The sequence below is a fragment of the Vollenhovia emeryi genome, unplaced genomic scaffold, assembly GCF_000949405.1.
Source record: "Vollenhovia emeryi isolate VEMERY1.0 unplaced genomic scaffold, V.emery_V1.0 DF939375.1, whole genome shotgun sequence".
NCBI lineage: Eukaryota > Metazoa > Arthropoda > Insecta > Hymenoptera > Formicidae > Vollenhovia > Vollenhovia emeryi.
Window position 1 is genome coordinate 37,465 of NW_011966991.1, and position 23,450 is coordinate 60,914.

The window sequence follows — 23,450 nt, forward strand, 5'->3', positions numbered from 1 at the left end:
AGAATTGTTTGACGCTAGCAAATGACTAATAATGATCAAGTTTCTAATCGACCATGACTGGCGACGTGTTTTTAACACAGAAAATTTATTGCGAAAAATATTATTTTTATATAATATTAAATATTACCTTAGCCAGGGTTTGATCCTGGATCTCCCTACACTTTAGGCGGGCGTCTCACCAATTCGACCACCGAGGCATATGACAAATATTAATTTGTCGCAATAACAGTATAGATGAGATGTCTACGCGTATATTTTCGACTTGTGACACAAGCGAAGTCGCTTTGAGACTAATTTCATTCCATTTTGGAGGTGAGGGACCTAAACTGAATAATTACTGCTTAATGAAACTGGCGCGAATTGACGAAAAATGGCGGATCAATCACAGCGTGCTTCCGTATGGTCAGACTCTGACCAGAGGGTCTCTAGTTATGACCGCTTACTGGGATTTAAAGTTTGGATGTAAGTCAAAATAAGTTTCCACTGTATTAATAACATAATCTTCACGATAATCACCAAACACGAAACACAGATTGCAGATCCAACAACCACACAATGATCTTTCCAGTCAATGAGTTTCTAATCTGGAAAGATGTTAATGCGCAAGCACAACAACTCGCAAGAGACGTACTATAACGTACCGTGTCTCGAACTGAAATGAAGAGACGCGAAAGGCATAAAAGTGCGACTTTTCGATTGCGCTTGCGTCGATCGAACGTTAGGAGAGAAACATAAAATACGCTGAGAAAACAGATAATCGGTTCACGCAAGTAATAATGTTTACCCTAAGGTAATGGACACACACACTAGTCAAATATGTACTAAAGCTATAATTTGTATGATTGCCCTAAACTATAAGTAGTTTATTGTAATTTTTAGCTAATACAACAGTTTATTTAAATTTGTAGACTGAATTATATATAAACTTTGATCAAATGCATGGAACCTACGAGGTAGTTCGTGAAAAGAATTTGGCGGACTCGTTATGACACCAGCACTGAGATGGCAGGATTGCCCTGTGAACACCTACTATACAATCAATCGAATTTTATTACTATGTGTCGGCTTATGGCCGTATTACACCTCTACTCTCAGATATATCGTAATATTAACAACAAGTGGATTGCTAGTAATAGGCGTAGTAATTCAGGTACTAAAACATTTTTATCTCTCATTTATGTCCTATATACTTAAAATATAGAAATTAGTAAAACAAATTACACTAGAAGGCTTTAATGTATAACTATTCTTTGTCTAAAAGAAGTAATTCGTCATTACAATTGTTAAATTATAACAAATGGTAATATATAAAACGAACCTTTTTTATTGTATTTTGAATAATACACAGTTGGAAAAATTGTGTTTTCTTATTTTAAAAAATGCCAGTTAAAATTTTTGTGTTAAATGTTTAACATATTCATGTGTTAATTTAACATATTGCTCTTGTGTTAATTGACCTCAAAATTATTAAAATTATTCAAATAACTGAAAAGAACTGTTTAAACAACACAATGCATACTTATTTTTTAATCTTACACAATACATATGTTCTATATTATTAGTAAAAGAGTTATCTGTTAAAATGTACAGAATAAAATGTTGATCTTATTCTATATAACATAAGTGAGAGAGATTTTGAACCGCCACTTATTACATTTGTAAAATGTAAAAATTACAATTAAAAAATTTTTTTTTATCATTAAAAATATGTTAATTTTACACAAAACGTATCTCAAATTATCTGGAGACATGCATTTATTTTGTGTGAAAATATTAACAGAGTATTAGTGTGATCATTTAACATATCCATATTATGTTAAATTAACACAAAAATTTATGTGAACCGTTTGGGACATGTGACATCTGTTAAATTTAACATAAATTTTTCCACCGTGTCTTTAAAGCTATTCTAACCGAAAGAATTATCGATGACATTAACGTCACATTAGAAATGATCTAAAAGGAAAATATAATTTTTAGCTATTGACTTTCGTCACAACAGAATATACTATAGGCATTCTTCTACGTGTCCTCGCGTACAGCATCGGATGGTTAGGCTATGCAATAAAGTATAATGTTCTCTGCTTAAACATAAAAGGGGTAAGAAAACGGTATCAAATGGAGATTCTTACGGAGAATCTTACGACAAATAAATCATAATTATTAATCTTATTTGAGGCGTTTTTGGGAAATAATAATAGTCATTATATTATGAACACAGATTCGAAGCCTGATGGAACAAATGCTTAAAAATTGGAATGAGTTACACAACAAACAAGAAATTGAAATAATAAAAGAATACTCAAATATTGGAAGATTCATCACATTAATTACCTCATGTAAGCAATATATCTCAAATCATTTTTGTATACTTTACATTTCGATTCAGACTTTAATCGTCTAATTATAGTGATCATCTATGTACTTGGTGGTTGCATCATTCTGATGCAATTTTTATCAAACTTTCTTCTGGACATCACGTCGAGTAAAAACGAATCACATCTACGACAATTCCCGATCTTATTCGAATGTTTTATAGATCAGCAAAAGTATTTTTATCCGCTTTTGTTGTTACTAAGTTTGGCTGTCATGAGTGGTATGACCACAATGGTAGCCACCGAAACGCTTAGTCTATCACATGCTTATCATGCGTGTGGTTTATTTGAAATAGCAAGGTAAAACAAAGTTCACGACTTTAAGAAATGAATCAGGTTCTTAATAGTCCTTGCAAATATATCGCGATTACATTTTAAATTTTAGTTATCGCATAGAACAAGCATTCCTGAAAGATATGGTACAAGGTAATGCGTCTTCTACCGAGAAAAAATCCATACTATACCAAAGAATAATCAGTGGCTTCAATATGTACAAAATAGCGATTGAGTTCGTAATTGTCATATGTATGATTACAAGTTTTTTTATTCTACAAAGCGACTTGTCTTCGAATCTTATAATTTTACAAAAAAATTTGTAAAGCTTACGAGATTTTATGCGAGAATTCATATAAATCATCAAGATATAGGGTAAGGGCTGCTAATAGTACGCATTTTCTAAGAGTACGCACTATACATAGATATAGATTTATGTCGGCACTATGATTTTCTAAATGTGAGTTATTAAAATCTCTAATAGTTTATGTTACTGCGTATATCATCTCTTTCAACTAATTTTTCTTTAGAAATTACAGATAATTAACTTTTGTTACATTTCAATTTTTTATTATATTTTGATATTATTACTTAAGTAATAATTTTTTGAGGTGTTATGTAAAGATTTATATGGTTTTGAAGCCTGTTCTGTATGTTAATAAATGGTATGAAACCCATGCTGTCGTGTTAATGTGTGTATGTACTCTCTAGTACTCTCTTATAGTTTTATGAAATGCTGTCACGTCGGCCAAGAGTACGTATTACTTTTTAACCCAAGAGTACGCACGTACTCTTGACCCCAAACTATGTACTGGTGGTTTTACCGCGATGTTCTCTACTTGAACAATAAATATTTACTTCATTTAAAAGTATCCTGTTTTATACCTCGGTTTTAAATGTTTATACGGCTACATTTTATAATTAAAACTTTGAAACAAAGTATTAATTTTAAATTAAATTAACATTTGTTCTTTTAGTAATTAAATTAAATATACGACATTTTGTTAGCGAAATTCTCGATTGGTGAAAATTGCTTTGTTTCGCGGCAATAGTTTTGGAGTGCGCTTTCTTCCCCAAATTCTTGGATAGGTAGCGATTCTCCTAATCTTCTAACAATGGAATAAGTTTAGTAAATGTAATAGAAAGTATGAACTATGTAATAAATATAAGTCATAAAATAATAAAAGTAAAAGTCACAGGTGCATACTCTTAGCAAATGTGATGCGTACTCTTATCCGACCGGTGGTCTAAGAGCATTAATTTGCACGTTTTGATTTTCAATGTTATGATACTAAATATCAAAGTAAACAGCCTAATAAAATTGCCTAAAATTCATGTAATATTGTTTACAACAAATGGCACGTTATGTACCAGTAACTACTTTTCTAATTCTTAAAGAAACAATAAAAAAATACTAAGTACGTACTCTTAGCAGTCTTAAGTTTCTAATTGACAAGTTATTTATAGTCATTGATGTGAATATATTTTCTCGACACCTATTTAAAATATATTATTCTTTAAGGTTCATCGAAATGTTGAAGAGCAATTATGCATTGGCGTATTCATTATTAATACCCTTTGGAGTATTATCGCTGAGTATTAATCTTTATCGCGTGAGTAATTATTAATATGTATCATAGCATACAATAACTAACATATATTTATCGGAGGTGATATCCATCGAAATAATATCTATATTTTGCCTGTATTGCATCCGCAAATACAACTGTTACTATTTGTTATCTGCCAAAACAAATTAGTTTTATATATGTGACACAGTTATCTCGATTAATAACGTCCAAGGATTACAATGAAACGTTTATAAGTATTATCTTCATCGTGGGTCATTTTATGCATATGTTTTTCGTTAACTTCATTGGACAAAAAGTGATCGATCATAGTAGCGATATTTTTCATAAAATGTAAGTATTGTATATATTACACTGTACATCAATCCTTAGCAAGGATATTAAATACAAGGAAAACGTGCGGGATATAAACACGCAATAAATAAAAAGTTAAGGAAAAATAAATCTATGACGTAATCAAATTTTTCAGTTATGATTCTCTAATAACAATTTTAGATACAACGTAAAATGGTATCTAGCTCCGTTAAAAGTACAAAAATTATTGATGCTTATAATGCAAAGGAGCATACGACATTGCACAATGGTCATGTTTACCTTGTTTATTCCATCATTTGAAGGGTTTGCTACGGTAAAATTTTGGCACTTGCAATAATACTTTATCCAATATTTTTGCTAATATAATTATAATAAATTGAGATTTGCTATAACATACTTTCTATTTCAGCTTGTAAGTACGTCCATTTCATATTTTGCATTGATTGTTTCTCTATTTTAATTATCCGCAGAAAATAGAAATCAGGATTAAAATTCCACGACACGAGTAGTTCTAATATATTTGTAGCATACGTTTTACATATAAATATAACAGTACAGATGCATTAATCTACTTTAATCTAAAATGCATTATTGTACGTAAAATAAAAATATGTTGTAGAGATATTTTAACTTTTTGATTACTCTTTGACAAGATGTAGTATAATTAGTATAATTACCACCGCATAATATTCACAATAAAATTACAAATATGTCCTTCTAACGTGAAAAGAGTATGTATAATACATAATCGGATGTTCATAATTGAAAATAAATCTTCACATTATTATAATAATAACACAATCTTAACGATGCGCGCCAAGGACGCACAAGTCACAGTTCTAAGGATTAAAACCGCACAGTGATCTTTCTAATACCGTAAGAGGAATACTGGAGCGTATCATGCCACAAATAAGAATGAAGAGACGCGAAAGCGCGACTTTTCAATTGCGCGTGCGTCGATCGAACGTTAGGAGAGAAATATCAAATGCATACGTTGAGAAAACAGATAATCGGTTCACGCAAGTAATAACGTTTACTTGAGGCTTGTACATGCATACACTAGCGAAATATAAGTGCAGTAGCTATAATTTGTATGATTATAGTAAGTTATAGGTATTCAAGTATAATTTTTTGCTAGTTTAATAATTTACTTGAATTCTAATATCGAAAATTTTAATATCGTAAAAATATCGAATTATAAACTGCTGTCAAACATGCCGAACCTACGAGGCAACGCGTGGAAAGAAATTCGGCACAAACGCGTTATGACCCTAGAACAAAGATGGCAAGATTGCCCTGTGAGCACTTATTATACAATAAATCGAATTTTATTACTGTGTATCGGACTATGGCCGTACCAAGGGTCTACTTTCAAATATTTCGCAATAGTGTCAACAACGATAACACTTATATTAAGCATAGTACTCCAGGTACGATAATTTGTTTTTTGCTACGTCTCGTTAATGTTCTTTGTATACTGTTTAATGTAAGAATTAGTAAAATTGAATACACTAAAAGACCTTAATGCATATGACTTTCATTATAAAGAAAAAGATATTCCGCTTTTATTATAAGCGTTAAATTATAACAAATGTGGTAGCATTTAAATAAATACGTCTTATTTGTATGCATTTTGAATAACTTCTTGAAAGCTGTTCTAACCAAAAGAATTATTGATAACATTAATGTAAAAGTATAAATAATTTGAGTGGAAAATGCCATATCTTCTAGTTAATGACTTTCACCACAAAAGAATATAATATAGACGTTCTTCTACATATCCTCGCGTACACCGTCCCATGGCTCGCCTACACATTAAAATACAATGTTCTTTGTTTAAATATAAGACAGGTAAGAAAAAGAATATACGATATCAAACGCAGATACTTATAGAGTAGCTTAAAATAAGTGAATGATAATTATTAATCTTTGTGACATTTGTGGGAAGTCACAATAAATAACCAATATATTACGAACACAGATGCGAGGTCTGATGGAACGAATGGTTGACGATTGGAATACGTTAAACAACAAACAAGAAATTGAAATAATAAAAGAATTCTCAGATATTGGAAGATTTATTACGTTGATTACGACATGTAAGCAATATATCTAATATCATTATTTTATACTTTTCTTTCGGTTACTTCGATACAGACGTTAATCGTTTAATTACAGTGTTCATCTATGTGTCTATTTTTTGCTTCATTCTGTCACAATTTCTATCAAACTTTCTTCTGGACATCACATTCAGTAAAAATGAATCACGTCTACGACAATTCCCGGTCTTAATAGAATGTTTTATAGATCAGCAAAAGCATTTTTTTCTCATTTTGTCGGTAATGGGTATTTTCGTCGTGAGTGGTCTAACTACAGTGGTAGCCACCGAAACGCTTAATATGTCATACACTCATCATGCGTGTGGTTTATTTGAAATCGCTAGGTAAAACAAAATTTAAGACTTCAAGAAATGAATCAATTTTGATTGTAATGACGCTTGTGGACGTGTTGCAATTACATTATCAATTTCAGCTATCGTATCGAACAAGCATTGCTTAAAGACGCGGTATACAATACTCTATCTTTTACCAAAAGAAATACAATAATATGTCAAGGGATAATCAATGGCTTCAATATGTACAAAAATGCAATCGAGTTCGTAATACGTACTGTTGTGTTCGTGATGTGTAATTGTCATGTGTATGATTAGACGCTTATTATTCTGTAGCACGATTTGTCCTCGAATCTTCTAATTTTCCCGCAAATTTATATAATTTACTAGATTTTATGAGAAGTAATATAAGTCGATAGCATATTATTGACATATTATATATAATTATATACAGGGTGAGTCATAAAAGCTGTCCCAACTTTTTACCATAAGAGGTGAATTACCGACTGTAGCCAACTCGGAAAAAATGGATACAATCCCGTTCTACATGTCTCATTCATGTAATATGTAATTACATTTCTCTCGAGAAATAATTAGATATTACATGATTGAGACACGTAGAATGAAATTTTATCCATTTTGTCCCGAGTTGACCGCAATTGACTACAGCGCTCGGTAATTCATCTCTTATGGTAAAAGGTTGGGACCGCCTTTATGACTCATCCTGCATGTGAATATATTTTCTCAACATGTATTTAAAGTTTATTATTGCATAAGGTTTATCAATATGTTAAAGAGAAGTTATACATGGGCTTATTCATTACTGTTGCCCTTAGGGGTATTATCGCTGAGCGTCAATCTTTATCGCGTGAGTAATTATTCATATATACATATTTAATGCCATACAACAATTAAGACATTTTGGGAAGTATCAAAAGTATCCGAGGGGTAAACCGCTGACCAAAAATCACCAATGCCTACTAATGCATTAAAATTCGACCCACTGGATATTATCTTATTTTATCTTTTTTATCTTTTTAGATTCTTTATAACGCCTTAGCAAGGCCAAATAACACCCACTAATGCCCAAAAAATGTCTAGTAATTCCTAGTAATGCCGCAAATCTGTACACCGCAATGCTCTCAGCAGTTTACCCCTCGGTAGTATCTATCGAAATAATGTCTATGTTATATCTACATTGTATTTGTCAATACAACTGTTGCTATTTCTTCCCTACATAAACACATTTGTTTTATTGATGCGGTACAGTTTTCTCGATTGATAACGTCCAAGGAATACGGTGAAATAATTATGAGTTTTCTCTTCATCGTTGGTCATTTTTGGTACATGTTTTTCTATAACTACTTGGGACAGAAAGTGATCGATTATAGCAGCGATATTTTTCACAGAATGTGAGTATCACATTAACCTTTAGTTGATAAGGATATTAAATGCAAGAAAAATGTACGGACTATATTACGTGACAAATAAAGGGGGTTAGAGAAAAATAAAAACTGTCAGTTACGCTTCTCTAATAAAAATATTTTAGATATAACGTACAATGGTATCTAGCTCCGTTGAAAGCACAGAAATTATTGATGCTTGTGATGCAAAGGAGCATGCGACATTGCACAATCGTCATTAATGGCTTGTTCATTCCGTCATTCGAAGGTTTTGCTACGGTAAAACTTCGGCACTTGTAATAACTCTTTATCGAATAATTTTACTTTAGACTTGCTGTGATATAATTTATGTTTCAGCTTGCAAGTACGTCAATTTCATACTTTGCAGCGATTTTTTCCCTTTTTTAAATATTCCCATGAAATAAAAAATTGGAACTTAAAGTTCCACGACGCAAGTAGCTTAAATTTATTTATATCTTACCTTTTGCATACAAATGCAATTAATCTGTGAAACTGTTTTCATTACTGTATATGAAGTAAGCTCTAAATATACCTAACGTTGTGTTGCTCACTCTTCAACATTTTGGTTGCGTTTCCGTAAGATTATGGCATAATTAACACATCTCTTTTCCATTGTATCCACAGTAATATTACGAATATAAGTTTTTTCTATTATTATACAAGGGAGATAATTAACACGGTCGCTTCATGCGGAAATAAAGATATGAAGATATATGACTTTGGCGACAGAGCACGAGTGTAAAGCGCCTGCATAAAAAAAATTCTATAAATTGTGTATACTATCACTCTCATCGTATTTCACTGCCATCCACAAGAATAAATTATTTATGTCAATTTACCAAACTATTTCCTTTCATTATTCTATATACGTGACATGATACGCATAATGGCTATAAAGTCGTCTCTCTTATAAATTCCTAATACTAGCTACGCTATTTTTTTTACGAAGATTACATTTAATACTGTCTATATGTAGTTCTCAGCGTTTTGTAGAAAAAATGACCGATACGCAATACTTATAGACACTAGTAAAAATAAGAATCTCTATAAGTTGTCGAACGGAACAGTGTCTCTAGTATCGCGCAGACATGAACGACTTCGCTGGGAGTCATTACTATAGAGTGAATCGAATACTTTTAACGTGCCTTGGACTGTGGCCATATTATACGCAACGCACAAACTACGTCTATAGCACATTTTTGTTTCTCCTACTTTTATCTAATGTCTTTTTTCAGGTTTGTCGTAGATTGAGCAAATTTGACTTCGATATTTGTTTCGCAGCTTACAATTAGCGCTCTTATTCTTTTTGTGCTTTTAATTATTTTATAGTTAATAATTACCGTTAATAATTTGTTATTACATACAATTACCATGTCTGATTTTATTATTCGTAAGCAATTCTGTTTTCAAAAGTACGATATAATAATTTGGGTCTCTAATTTCATACTTTTATAATATTTATTATAAATTTTCGATGAGCATCAAAATTTTAACACTTAATTTTATACGAGATTTAAATGTTAGTAGATTAGCACGTAAATTATTGTTATACGTATTATGTAGACACTTATACAAGTTTTATGGACGAATAGTATGTATATAATTCTAGTTATCATCGTTTATTGTCAAGGGATACAGCGTGGATCGCCTTTTAAATATTTTCTCGATATTGGGAATTACACTGTATTACACAGTTAAATATTTTGCCATGTTTACTAATAGCAGTAAAGTAAGTTTATGATTGATTTCTATAAACGCGTTCGAATCACATGACGTCCTGAAAAATCAGACATCTTCTCTTCGTATATGTAGCTCATATATCTATGTGAATTATTAGCATCTCGTTCTTATAGGTGAGAGAGCTTATGGAACAAATACGATATGATTGGAATACCCTAAAAGAGAAAGAGGAATTTAAAATCATACGCCATCGCGCTAATATCGGGAGATCTTGCACAATTATTCTTTTAAGTGAGTATTAAAGTTAAATTTCAAAACGTGCCGTAGTGCGATCATGGAATTAAAATTAAAAAATTGGAATTAGAATACCAGATTGTTACAGTATGGATATACACAACGACCTTCGTCTTTATATTAATGCTTTCTTCGCCAAGTATTCTCGATATCGCGATGCCATTAAACGAATCGCGATCATTGTGGCAGATTTCGGTCATGGTAGAATTGTTTGTCAATGAGGAGAAATACATCGGATTGTTAACATTCTATTTGCTCCTGTCGGGCTTTATTGGTATTAGCACGATGATAGCTGTCGAAACGTTCGTGCTAATGTATGTACAACACACATGTGCAATGTTTCAAATCACTAGGTAACGAATTTTTAAATATTAATAAAGAAACTATAAACACATGGTTTTGATTCAATATAACATATTGTTACGATTGAATATACCATGAGATAATTGCATTTCAGTTATCGAATTGAACGTATTGTGAACAACAGTCAAATGAAATGGTTAATCTCTCCAGAAAAATTCAGTATTCATAAAAGCCTCGTGGAGACTGTCGACGGTCATCAAAATGCTATCGAGTTGGTATTCCAGTTTATAAGATTCTTTCCAAAATAATTCTTAAGAGCGTAAAAAAATTGCGTTTTACGGCACGAAATAATTTCATATTTTAAAACTGTTCTATTGATTGATCTGGTTTTAGTGTTTTTACACTACAACCTTTTTTTAAGAACTCAAATTCATATTACTAATAATCGTTCAAGGTCCATCGATTCCCTCAAAAACACTTTCTCAATTGCTCACTTTTTTGCGATTCCTCTCAGCGTTTCATCGTTAAGCATCAATCTATACCTTGTGAGTTTATGAAGCTTCTGATTGTGTACCATTAACGTCGTATGATAATTTTTAAGAGATCGCAAGTTTCGCAGTTGTGCGAGCGCGTCATGGCGGGAGATATCGGCGGTACGAGCATATTGCTCTTATACGTTTTCAGTCATTTTTGCTACATGTTACTTTGTACTTACACTGGCCAACTGGTAATAGATCATAGTGACGATATCTTTAAGAAAATGTGAGTGCAGAGAAGAAACGATATTTTAGTTAAACACATATCGCCAATTTATGTAATTGCATGTAATAGATCGATTAATGTCGATTAATATATGGCATCGCAGATGCAACACTCGATGGTATGAAGCTCCATTAAGCACGCAAAAGTGCCTCATGATGATAACGTACCGAAGTATGAAGACTTGCACAATGATGATTTGCCTTGGTCTGTTCGTGCCGTCTTTACCAGGTTTCGCCACGGTAAAACGAGCAACTTACACGTATAGAAAATTACTCGTTACAAATTTTATATTTTTATATATGTCCTATTGCAGCTCGTCAGCTCGTCGTTATCATACTTTATGGTACTGTATTCTGTGCGCCGACAGTAATCACAGAATATAGTTCTCAACAATGAATCGTGATTGACAAATACTTTCGTGAAGAAAAGTGCATCGTGTTAGATAGAAAGTAACATCTCTCTGGACTGTCAGAAACTTTGAAACTTACGCGCTCCGTTTATGCTTAAATATCCTGATATTAAACTAAGTGCGAGCCAAAATATTTCTCTAAATAATTAAAATAAACAGCTCTTAACGTTGAATAAACCGTACGATTTGATTTAGCTTATCCGCTTGTAAAAGTAAAATCACGATCGCAATTCGAGATTTTAAGCAAAACTCAGTTAAAGCGCGCGAAATTCAAATATGCACATTTTTTTAGTGCACATACATATAAGCTTTTACCGCGATAGTATGGAAGATTATGCATTTTTTAAAAATGTATTTTTTAACGTGGAAGATTATGAACGTTTTGCACTGTAAGACCACAGAACACGATTAGCCGTCTCGATTGCTTTGATTTGTGAAATCCTATTATAAATCGTGATTTTAATCTTGATAAGATGCTCGAGCAGACTCCTTTGACATCGTGTTGCCACGCGATATGTCTTATCTAAACTGCAAATGTAATGTCTCTATTCCACGAGCACCTTCTAACTAGAAGCACTATCGGCATTGCTTATAAGTACGAAGAACGCATGCAACTCGTCGCACACAAATCTCCTTGGGCGTACCAAGGCAGAAATTAGCACGTCCCGCGTCGTATTTCACTGCTGTCAGCTAGTACGGTTACTTTGTCTAATAACATGTTCGAATCGCGCAATCCTGATTGGTGTTCGAGTGTAGTAAAGTTCAGTCTTTAAGTTTTTATCCTACTCCAAGTCCATTTGCGTTATACATTCGTTAAATATAAACTTAAAGAAATCATGCGAAGATTTTTATATACATGTGAAGTACAGTAAAACCTTGATTTAAGACACATCGCAGGAGTTTCATTAAAAGCGAAACTGTGTTAAATCGGACCTTGTTTACCCTTTTATTGTTTTTAATATAAAAAAGAACGTTTTGATGTATAATACTACGCAATATGAAATCATCAATTATCTATCATTTCTCCGCCACGTTTAAGTTCGCACGCTTCCTTTTAATTTTTTTCATTACTTGATGCATTTTGAATTGTTAGGATTGCAAAATTATTTAATAAATTGTAACATTATTTAATATACAATCACAACTCAGAAATCACACAAACACTCGGTAAACAAGTTGATCGCACGATATCTTAGGGCAGACTGCAGCGAGATCGAAACAAAGCGAGTCTAACGCTACCTCAGATATGTAAATGCACGATGCGCATTTCTACTTATCCGTTACATCCGAAGTACGTTATATCAGGATACGTTAAATCGAGACTTTACTGTACATAAAAGTCAGCTTATAAAAATTGTTAATTGCACGCGGTCTGATTATGACAAACATCACGTTTGATGTTAACAAATTTATAGGGTAAATGTGTACTATAACGGCAACCTCCCCCTTTCCTTTGTAACTTCGACACGGTCGAAGTTCAAGATCGTCTCTGTACAGGCATAACACTATGATTAACATTTTGATAACGGATCTTTAGGGATTACGTTACAAAGGCATAAAAATACGTACATTGAGAAAAATATCCCGGCTTATCTAATCGGGTAATTCAATTACATGTTAACAAATGGATATATTCGATTAAATTGTATATACAATGAAGAATATAATCGGTTTTTTCGATTAAATTTTATTGGTGACTGCACTTTCATTGGATAAACTTCACTCGAATATATCCATAATTTAATCGAGAAACTTAATCCGAAAAATCGATGGTTAACTTTCCATCGGAAACACTTAATCGATTTATTCGATGGAATTTTTTCTCAGCGTACGAAAATATATCTGTCTATCTTTTGTTTCATCTTTGTCGAAATGGACATCAAGATCATCATTGGCAGAGGAAAGTACGCTATTATGAGATAGGATTCTAATGTGAGATGGTTGTTCAACGTCCAAATTCAATCGCAAATCTTTTTTCGCATCCGACAATCAATTCTCCACTAAACAGATTTCACTCCTAGGGCAATGAATTCACGGTGGAGCCAACAGACGATGCCTATTAATTTACCAGAAACTGTCTCATATTAGGTGCCTATCTCATAATAGGGGACATTCCTCTAATTATTATATTTTATAAAGTGTATGTGTGTTCACACATTATCCTCTATAATAATACATATGTACATATTGAATAATGGGGAAAAAGGTCATCTTTCTTTCGATCCCCGTAATTCTCCCGCATGAGAGATCTACGATCTTTTAGTGCATTCTCCACTGGTCTCGTTAAATACGCTTTCTTCCACCGAAAACCTCCTTCGTCTTACCCTCGGTGTAACAAATGTGCGGTAGTACTGTGAAGAATAGGACTGTCGGGCGTAGAGCGTACATAATGCGTCAAGTTTCTCCAGTTTAGTGTTCGATAGAAATATTAATTAATGATATTCGAACCGCGGACTATCGCACGGACGAGGAAACGGTGCAACAATTGTAGTTGCACCGACAAAGGGAATGCTTTAGGCCCGGTCTACAATGAGTCGTTAGTCGTTAGTCAGAAGTCGCAACTATATGTTGATCCTTTTCCTTTCTGGGTAGAAGAAAAAGGACCGACATATAGTTCCGACTTCTGACTAACGACTAACAACTCATTGTAGACCGGGCCTTAGCATGAAGTTTTGGCTGCTCGATTTCTCGTCATTTGGGTGACTCATTGTATCGTCTGACGTTTACGTGGGAGGAGGGGGGGGGTAGGAAACAGGATCCCAAAAGGGTTGTTGTTACTTCGAAAGTCATCCCCTCGTCAACGTGGCGATGCAACGCACGGCATTATCGCAAGTATAACACTTTTTCCCCCCCGCGGCAGTTTTCGAAGATAAGCGAATCCCTTCCTAGGAAAATTCCTTTGTTACCTCACGTCGACCGGCCTAGGGGGGCGAAGGAGGGTGAACTATCGTACGGGGCTCCGACAAAAGTGGAGCGTGTATAAAGGCGTGTCGAAACTTGTTACTCGCGCGAGTGCTTTCGTGACTATCTGCCGAGCTGTGCAGTCTTGTACAAGTTGCTTTTACAAGTGGCGCAAAAGCATGCGAGAGCTTCTTGCAATCGAGTTTATAACGTGTCCCGCCTAATATAGCCGCGTAACCACAACCGATGATTACGTTCAAGTTTTGTTTCCCTCTCGGCCAACTTTTCCACGGGAGAAACTCATAAAATGCCACGATTAAAACACGGAAGATCTAACAACGAAGCTATTAACCGTTCAGAAATGTTAACAGGAGTGCAAAAGGGATACGATATTGCATATTGTCACGATCTAGTGCTTAACAATTTGATAGCAATTATTAACTTCAGGATGAATAAGGGTATTTTTAAGCAGAATTTGTAGCAGACCATTTTCAAAAATAGTATATCACCATTTAATCGGCGAGCAGAAAAATCCAGATAAAACAGCAGAAAAAGATAAGTGATAAAATGAATGAGCCAAAACAAGATAAAGATGGCGGAGTAAGCAGAAATCATTGCATTTGGGAAATATCTGGCTTCTTCTAGGTTTACGGCGCACCCTTGTTACTCTCCGCAATGTAATTTCATCCCATTAAAGTCGCAAAACTTCTGCAAGCGACGCGGTTGCAAGGCCAAACAGTGACCTATGCTTAAGGTCATGTTACATTTACGAGACTTTATGTTACCAAACTTACGTGGCTCGTTTTAGTGCGGCGCGTAACGGAGAGAATGGAGTTGCGGCGAAACTGCAACCAGTTCAATTATTGTCGGCTTTATTTCCGCTCGTCTCTTTAATTGTATATCCGATATTATTCCCGCGACGTGAGTTTTGTATCATTTATATAAATCGTCTAGTCCTTTTTACGGATCATAAAAATATTACAATAAACTAACAACTTCCTTACGTCGGAGTTTGCGATGAGTATTTTTGTAAATCCTGATACTGGTGTCATGTATCTGTCTACTTTGTATTTTTTCAATTTGCGAATGAGACAATGCCAAACGAACAAGTTTTAGTTGACTGCTACTTGCGCAATATTTAATTATAATTTCTGTACTATTAATTAATTTTGTATAATTATTTTTATTTAGAACGTCGCAATTTTATCATGTCATTTCTCTCTATTTTTCATACGACTTTTTAAAAAGCTTACTCGACATAATAATTTGATAATTCACAAAAATTGTTGGAGAAAAGTGGTAAGCTTCGAGCGTTTCACCACTCCTGAGATGTTCCAAAAATTTCAATTTCCCATAAGATTCACGAAACGACTTCAGAGATCGCATCGACACCTGTGATCCACTCGTGTATCCAACCGTGACTCTATTATCTGTTAAAGAGCCCTCTTCGAACAACTGATTTCGCTCCTTACAATGCTCTTCGCTTGAGTTGCCTCGGCACATTTCCGTTTACGATAGCTATACTCGGAAACGGCGATATACTCATAACTTCCGCGTTCCTCGAGAATAGTATCGGCTATTTCATACGGATTGCAGATCCTTTCTTCGCCTTAACTCCCTTCCGCACAATCTAATTATTTGTATTTATAAAACAAAATATAAATATCTAAACAGCCTTAACTAACAAATCTTAACAGTCAAAATTTACGTTGTACCAAAATGTACGAGTAATTTCTTTCTAAGGCCCGTATTTATAGTCGCGATTCTGCTGAGAAATTCAGCTAAAAAGTCTTGAGACATAATACTGTTTAATAGAGAATCTTGAGACTCAATTTGATATTTATTTGTAATCTCGATTCAATAGAGATTTTCAAAGAAAGTTTTAGAAAATAGTTTTTGAATTTCGTGTCATCTAAGATTCGAGAATAATCGCGTGTCGCCGCTTTAATCGATGTTTTGACTCTCAAGACGAATTTCAGGTGAGTAATCCGCCCCCTTTTCAGCTGAATACAGTCTCAATCGATCTTTGATCAAAATATGACTATTGAACCGTCCGTATCTCAAGACATGAAACTCCAATCTGAGCATCTCACCTGATACATTCTTGAGAATCGAGAGACGTCTATAAATTGCCTAAAAGTCAATCAGTGGATTATCACTGAAAGTTTACAACTGCAAATCAGCGACTATTCACTGTTTTCCGCGATAATTCACTGATTGACTGTTAGAGAGTATTATACATCTTAATAATCACAAAACATCCTCCGCCATTCGTGTAAAGCGAGAGAAACGCTGGAATTTAATAAAAGGAAAGTATCGGCTGTACAGCTTTGTGTAGAACGTATTTGTACAATAACTTGAAAACGCTAAACGTTCATTTTTACAAGCCGGTAGGAAATTAGCTAGTACAATGCGATTTCGTTGCATCCGACAACCGACGTTCTCTTCCCGGCATAGGAAGATGAACGAGCAAGAGTTTACGAGAGGCCACGATACTTCGTTTCGTATCGAAATGCCCGCAGCCTATTGGCCATTGTACGCAAAGAGATGCGCGAAACGATAAGTAGATCTTATACAGAACTGACAACGCGTCTGCAAGGCGGCGAGGACGGAGAGTGAGATTAGGAAGGACGCGCGAGGGTGTCCGAGGGTGTCCGACGTATCGCTGAGCTAGTGGAAAATAGCGTGACGCCTAGCAGCCGGGCTTCTTGTCTGGCTTTATTTCAACCGACGACTCCACCCCCTGATTCAACGAGATGGGAATCGAATCGGAGAGCCGTGAAATAACAGTCCTGCGACGCGAAAACGTTTTTTACAAATCCACCTCGGCCAACAATTTTCTCTCTGCCATAACAAATAGAATATTTCTCCGGGATTATATTGAATGCGGTGCCACAAGTGATTTTTCACATTTGTGCGAAAAGATTAGATCTCTCTACGCGAGTCCGTTGAAACTCTCTCAAGCCTTTAGATCACGCAGAATTTTCACACGTTAACCAACCCGGAGAAAAATTCGGTCGAGCATCTTTGGAACCTGGACTTCTTTCGCGCGAAGTCTGTGATGATTTCCTACATATCAAATTACAAATGTTCTGGGAAAAAAAAGAGAGGTCTTTTGCGAGTTCGTTATTGCACTCCGACGGGATTTGTCAGATAGAGCGAATGAGAGAAATATGCTTATCCGGTACTAATCGCCAACGGAATTTTAAGGCCATTTGACACGCTACATTTCAAGCACCTGGATTGAAGCGGCAACGGCGTGGATAATCAAAGAGATTCGCGTGTAAAATACCAACAGTTCATCGGATCTGTGCACTACGGCACGCATGTTCATGAATCCAAGAGAGGCATGCCCGGACGGTATTGCACGCACACGCTACTACGAATATCAATGCGACTGCGCGACGTATGTGTACGCGCGTGTACGTGTGTAAAGAGAGTATAACATTTTCATTAAAACTTACTACCGTTATTAATAACTATGCTGTAAACGGAGCGCACGACGTTACCGCAAACGGGGGTGTAAAAGAAAGTAGAAGGGAAAAAGAAAGAGAGCAATAGATAAGTAAGCAGAAAAAGGGAAAGGAGGAAATTGAAAAGGTAGAAACGCAAAAGAAAAGTGAAAAGAAGATGAAGCCTGTCACATCCGAGAAGATTGCATACATATATTGCTTTCCAAGAGCGAGGACGCGGATAAAATATTCAAACGTATAAGTAGACAACACTATGACACTTTCGTTCGTGTTACAAGTTTCGTCTAATTTTATCAACGAAAGCAAGATTCGTTTGTGCATTGCTCAAGTATATTTGCTCTTTGATAAAAATTTTATATATATTATTTTATATTAACACGACCTCCACCAAATTATATTCTATAAGACGTAAAAGTTCATTTAACTGCGCGATATTCGTTGAATTCTACTTAATTGCACAATTACATGTGACGTGATAGCTAAATTGCAGGTTTGATAGAAAATCTATCTAAAGTGTAATTTGGAGTTGACAAGAAGTCTTTAGTCCCAGAGTATAATCGACGCGAAAATGTATCGCTTACGAACTTCCCACGGTACTTCCTATCGCAACGTGCATCATAAATGTCAATTAGCGCCACAATACCTCGCAAACGTGAGAACAACGCCAATTTACTCGCTTTCATGCGCCACGCGTCATTATCCCTACGGTTCTGCGTCAGAGCGTTTTCAGATGCTCCTAATTATAAAGTAACTGCCGTTCAATGTTCAAATGTTCAACGAATATTTCGGGCAAAGAATTTATCTTACTGGACGTAACAATATTTTGTTATAGCAGCTTTAAACTTAGCAATCGAATGGATATTGACACTAATATGATTTTAAATGTAAGCCTTATATAAATATATAATAAACATTTTTCAAAAACTCAATTCTCACATCGCAATTTTCGCCCAGTAGTATTTTCAGTATTTCGAACAGTTTAGATACAAAGCTTGCTATATTTGTGAGGCCAATTTTGGAGGCAATTCCGTAATTATACATACTTAATCTCCATGCCCTATTTTCACGAATTGAAAAGCAAACTTTTAGTCCAAATGTAGGAATGCCAACCTTCTCGTCTGGCTAATTAATGAGGAACATAGCAGAAATTGTATAGATGTATAAATGAGGAATAAAAGCTTTGATTGTGCATGATATGGTTTTCTGTGTTCTATGTTTAGCAGGGTTGGCGTTTATAATAGAATATTGGCATCTATAGAATATGTGTGCCATTGCCATTGCCGCTACTAAAATTTTTATACCACACTACAAAAATTGTATTTGCAGAATCTGAATGCTTGAAATATCAGATTGTATCTTATACTTTTTTTTGGAAAAGAATGTTTTATGCGACAGTACGAAAATTACTTTCTCAAGCGTGAGTTTTATTCCGACATGCACGTATTTTTTTATTACCACCTATTGCATTCGTTACAACTCATTTTACAAGCTGCGTAATATATGTCCATCTTTTTATAATTCGCAACATTTTACACAATGTAATAAATTCCACGTTCCTAAAAGCGTCGTTAAATGTAATTTGATATTGAGATATTATCCATAAAAATTTCACATAATATATTCACGTACTTAAAAATTTGCAACAATATTCATGCAAATATGACGTGGACATGATATAAAGGGATTATACAGACGAATTAATTTCAGATTGTTGTTCGTTGCACGTTTGAAAGTAAAATGCAGTTTCTCTGCAAAAGATAAGAGAGACTACTGGAGCTACTTTAATCACCAAATGGACAATTATTTATCAATCTAGCCTGTCACGAAGACGAATGTACAATGTAATTATGACCGGAACGTATACAACAGCGCCTCTGACTATCATCCACGTGGAATCACAGTCACGCAATGCGATGCGTATCTTAATGCATCGACATTCGTCATGTTTCGTGTACGTAACGATAATACTGGAGAGAACTCTAATTATGCGTAATCCTCAGAAAACCGAAAAATGTATATATGATATAAAGATAGAAGAAAAGAGATTTTCTGTTCTGTGGCAAACGATGCGAAACCCATCGCTCTTCTCCATTTGCGGCTGATACTATCGAGCTTTCGCATTAGATTCTGTCAAATATCTATCATCGCGTTGATGATAATTTACAGAATTACCTTTGATAAACGGTCCATTATGGTCTATTATATATCAAGAAACATGTCATATCGAGCAGATATTATTTCATATCATGACATTTGAGTTATTGGAATAATAAGAGCAATTGTAGCGTTTTTATAAATATTAAAAACCATTGTTCGAATATAATTTTGTTGTTAAGAGATCATTTAGTTGAACGCAGAAACTGTGAAACACTTCATTAACTTTCATTTCAAATATTACTGCTTCAGGCTACTGATAACTATACAGAACACTGCTTACTATATGAATAGTGCAATCCACGTCGCGTTTACATCGTAGATGATGCAGATCGAGTTTCTGCACGATGAATGAAACTGCAATGCCGCAAATCTTAGGCGTAACATACACACACACACACACACACACACGCAACACATACACGCATATACTCTCCTCATCTCCATTTCCGTCTATTCAAACACTATATTCCGTTGGCTTTTACCGATTAAATTTATTTGGAACATTTTATATACCGCATACAATTATTACATTCTTTTCTATTCTTATATCATGTTTTATAATTTTCAAAAATAAAATTACATTATATCATCTTACTGAACAATTTAGCACTTTGTTCCTCCATTACTTAACAACAAAAACTATTTGTTTTTGTGCATTATACGTGACAAATTAAAAATATTTCATAAAAACAGTCTGGCACTTTGAAGACGTATAAGAACTTTTCTACTTGTTATTTTTCTTACAGCTGTGTCTAATAATTTGCATTGCAAAGTGGTTGGGCATGAAAACCCTTTTTTCATCTTTGATGAATCTATGATCCACCTATAATACATCAAGAAAGTATAATTCTACAAGGTCTTACTGTACTTATAATAACTTTTATCGCACCGAACCACAACAATGCCAAATGAAAGACGAACATGTGTTCTGCGTGTTAATAAATTTTAAATACATATTAAAATATACATGCGTACCGTCTTTATATAATACAAGACTGCGAGATCATCCTATGAGGAAACAATATACATTTACAGATATGAAAATGTAAACTGCAGTAATATTTTATTTCGCAATTCATAATAGCCGTATGGCTAGAATGAATATGGAAGGATTAATAAACGTATGTATCGATTATATCAGATGATGACGGATGCGTGGATGTGTATGTGTGATCCGCGATATTATACAATGCGATAATTCTCCTATCCACGATTGGCGCGTTATTAATCCGAACGTTTTGCTCATTTTGTTTCAGAACTCCGAAATATCGCTGTTTGAGACGAATATTCGTTTCATGGGAAGCCTGCTTGCCTGTTACGCTCTCACGGGAGACGTGATGTTCCGGGATAAGGCGGCGCAGCTCGGCGAACGGATGCTGCCTGCCTTCCAGACGGAAACCGGAATTCCTCATTCCCTCATCAACCTCCATACCGGGGTAAGTGCGGCTTTTCATTGCCATAACTCGCTAGTGCTCGCATCAACGCGCCGAGACAGGTTCGATGTACTTTGATATTACATTAACTTCGTTTCTCTCCCCCCTCCCCCCCCCCAAAAAAAGAACCTACTCATTAACTGCACTGAGATGAGAGAATAAAACAAGAGATCGCGGATACGCGTGCTCGCGCGCGCGCAACACGAATTTATATAGGTTGTATCAAAATCGCAGATATATTTTGATGGGAAAATTAAGTTCTAAGAGTCAGATTTAAAAAAAAACTTCTTAAGATTATCCCATTATTACTAGAATATTTAATATTGAAAGTTAACCAATAAATGTTATGGCAAAAATTAATGATTAAACTTCCAGTAGAAAAAGATTTTCAAGTTATATACAAAGCGATTATCCAGATGTGCTTTCAAATAACACAAATCTAGATATCGCTCTAGAGATTACTCCATATCTAAATTGCTGAAATTGCTGAAGGTATATTTCATTTGTATATAATCTGTATATACTTGTATAAAAAAAATAAAAAAAAAATAAAATAAAAGAAGGTATATATCAATTGATTTCAATTTTTATGGGACTTAATTTTTTAATTTCGTCTTAATATTTAATTTTAATTAAATGATTTCTTGTTTACAGGAAACAAAATTCTTGAAATATTATGTTATAATCTTGCTGTTATATTTTCCCATCACATTTTATTATATTGCTTAACACGATAAGCGCCATGTCATTGATGATCGACGATATAAAATACAAAAAATAATAATTATTTGTTATAATTATTAAATTTGAACTTATCTATTATTGAAATAATGCTTGCTTTTCTTACATGGAGTAAACGAAAAGGTAGACAAAATTGACGCTTAACGTGTTAATAAATTTATGCATATCACATTTTTCACAAGATAATTAATTATCATAAAAACAATGAGTAATTTTGATTATGTTTCCGTAAACCTGCTTGCTACAGTTTTCGTCAGCGTTCCGTTGATTCGTTAACGAATGAAACACGCGGTATAAATAAACAAAACACAATTACATACGGCCCTTGCTCGCATGACTACAACTTAAAGCTACTCCGGGGCGTGGTGCTTCCGTTCTTGCGCGCTTCTTGTTAAGCATCATATGTGGCAATGATGTTGCGCTTTAATTGAAACGATTCCATCAAGTCACGTCTGTCGAAATAGCGGCGCGTGATTAATATGCAAATTCTTAATTGGATGGATAATGAGGCTGAAGGAGGCAGATACGGATTTTGCCTTCCTCTATACGATGGACATATATGTATATCCGTTTATATATAATATATTACTTTTTTATATCTCTTTACGTCGATAACTCCGCGACAAAATAACATCAAGCGTTTATCTATAATTATTTATAAATAAACAGGAATACTTTCCATAAAAGAGCAATCGTTTAAAAAATTTCAATAAAAAAACTCTTATTATATTTTTAGTGTTAGCATTTTTAATTGAAGTCAACTTTGTCGGTATATCGCGTATTTAATTGATGACAAAGTACTATCAATAAAATATATGAAATGTGTAAATATGTAAAAAATTATTGAGCAATAAAATAACCAATTATTATCTCATGCAAATAAAATTACATAAAGAATGTTGCAAATGAATAAGTACTATCCATAAAAT

The 23,450-nt window shown here is 34.2% G+C and overlaps 4 protein-coding genes across 6 annotated transcripts in view; all 4 read left to right on the forward strand.

Annotated features, from left to right (window-relative positions):
- The first annotated feature begins 723 nt into the window (after window positions 1–723).
- LOC105558144 lies at window positions 724–5,105 on the forward strand. Of its 3 annotated transcripts, none has more exons than XM_012005685.1 (9): window positions 724–1,150; window positions 1,981–2,100; window positions 2,222–2,339; window positions 2,411–2,675; window positions 2,761–2,883; window positions 4,171–4,261; window positions 4,428–4,570; window positions 4,733–4,865; window positions 5,023–5,105. In XM_012005685.1, the coding sequence occupies exons 1-9, from the start codon at window positions 986–988 to the stop codon at window positions 5,059–5,061; spliced, it is 1,197 nt and encodes a 398-aa protein (XP_011861075.1). In that variant the 5' UTR covers window positions 724–985; the 3' UTR covers window positions 5,062–5,105. The 3 variants fall into 3 exon arrangements, with proteins under 3 accessions (XP_011861075.1, XP_011861074.1, XP_011861076.1); XM_012005684.1 differs by having other exon boundaries at window positions 4,962–5,059; XM_012005686.1 differs by lacking the exon at window positions 2,761–2,883 and having other exon boundaries at window positions 4,962–5,059.
- A 639-nt stretch (window positions 5,106–5,744) lies between these two features.
- On the forward strand, window positions 5,745–9,252 carry LOC105558143. The gene is made up of 9 exons (XM_012005683.1): window positions 5,745–5,982; window positions 6,284–6,403; window positions 6,534–6,651; window positions 6,731–6,995; window positions 7,085–7,207; window positions 7,722–7,812; window positions 8,214–8,356; window positions 8,494–8,626; window positions 8,705–9,252. Exons 1-9 carry the CDS (start codon window positions 5,767–5,769, stop codon window positions 8,753–8,755), a joined length of 1,260 nt encoding a protein of 419 aa, XP_011861073.1. The 5' UTR covers window positions 5,745–5,766; the 3' UTR covers window positions 8,756–9,252.
- A 76-nt stretch (window positions 9,253–9,328) lies between these two features.
- On the forward strand, window positions 9,329–12,008 carry LOC105558150 (odorant receptor 22c-like). The gene is made up of 9 exons (XM_012005694.1): window positions 9,329–9,603; window positions 9,978–10,097; window positions 10,222–10,339; window positions 10,431–10,695; window positions 10,800–10,916; window positions 11,100–11,190; window positions 11,265–11,407; window positions 11,511–11,646; window positions 11,721–12,008. Exons 1-9 carry the CDS (start codon window positions 9,457–9,459, stop codon window positions 11,775–11,777), a joined length of 1,194 nt encoding a protein of 397 aa, XP_011861084.1. The 5' UTR covers window positions 9,329–9,456; the 3' UTR covers window positions 11,778–12,008.
- A 6,698-nt stretch (window positions 12,009–18,706) lies between these two features.
- LOC105558151 (mannosyl-oligosaccharide alpha-1,2-mannosidase) overlaps window positions 18,707–23,450 on the forward strand; it is a 16,760-nt gene continuing 12,016 nt past the window's right edge. The window contains exon 1 of the mRNA XM_012005695.1: window positions 18,707–21,783. Within this exon, the coding sequence (XP_011861085.1) occupies window positions 21,499–21,783 (285 nt within the window). The 5' untranslated portion in view covers window positions 18,707–21,498. The remainder of the gene's footprint in view (window positions 21,784–23,450) is intronic.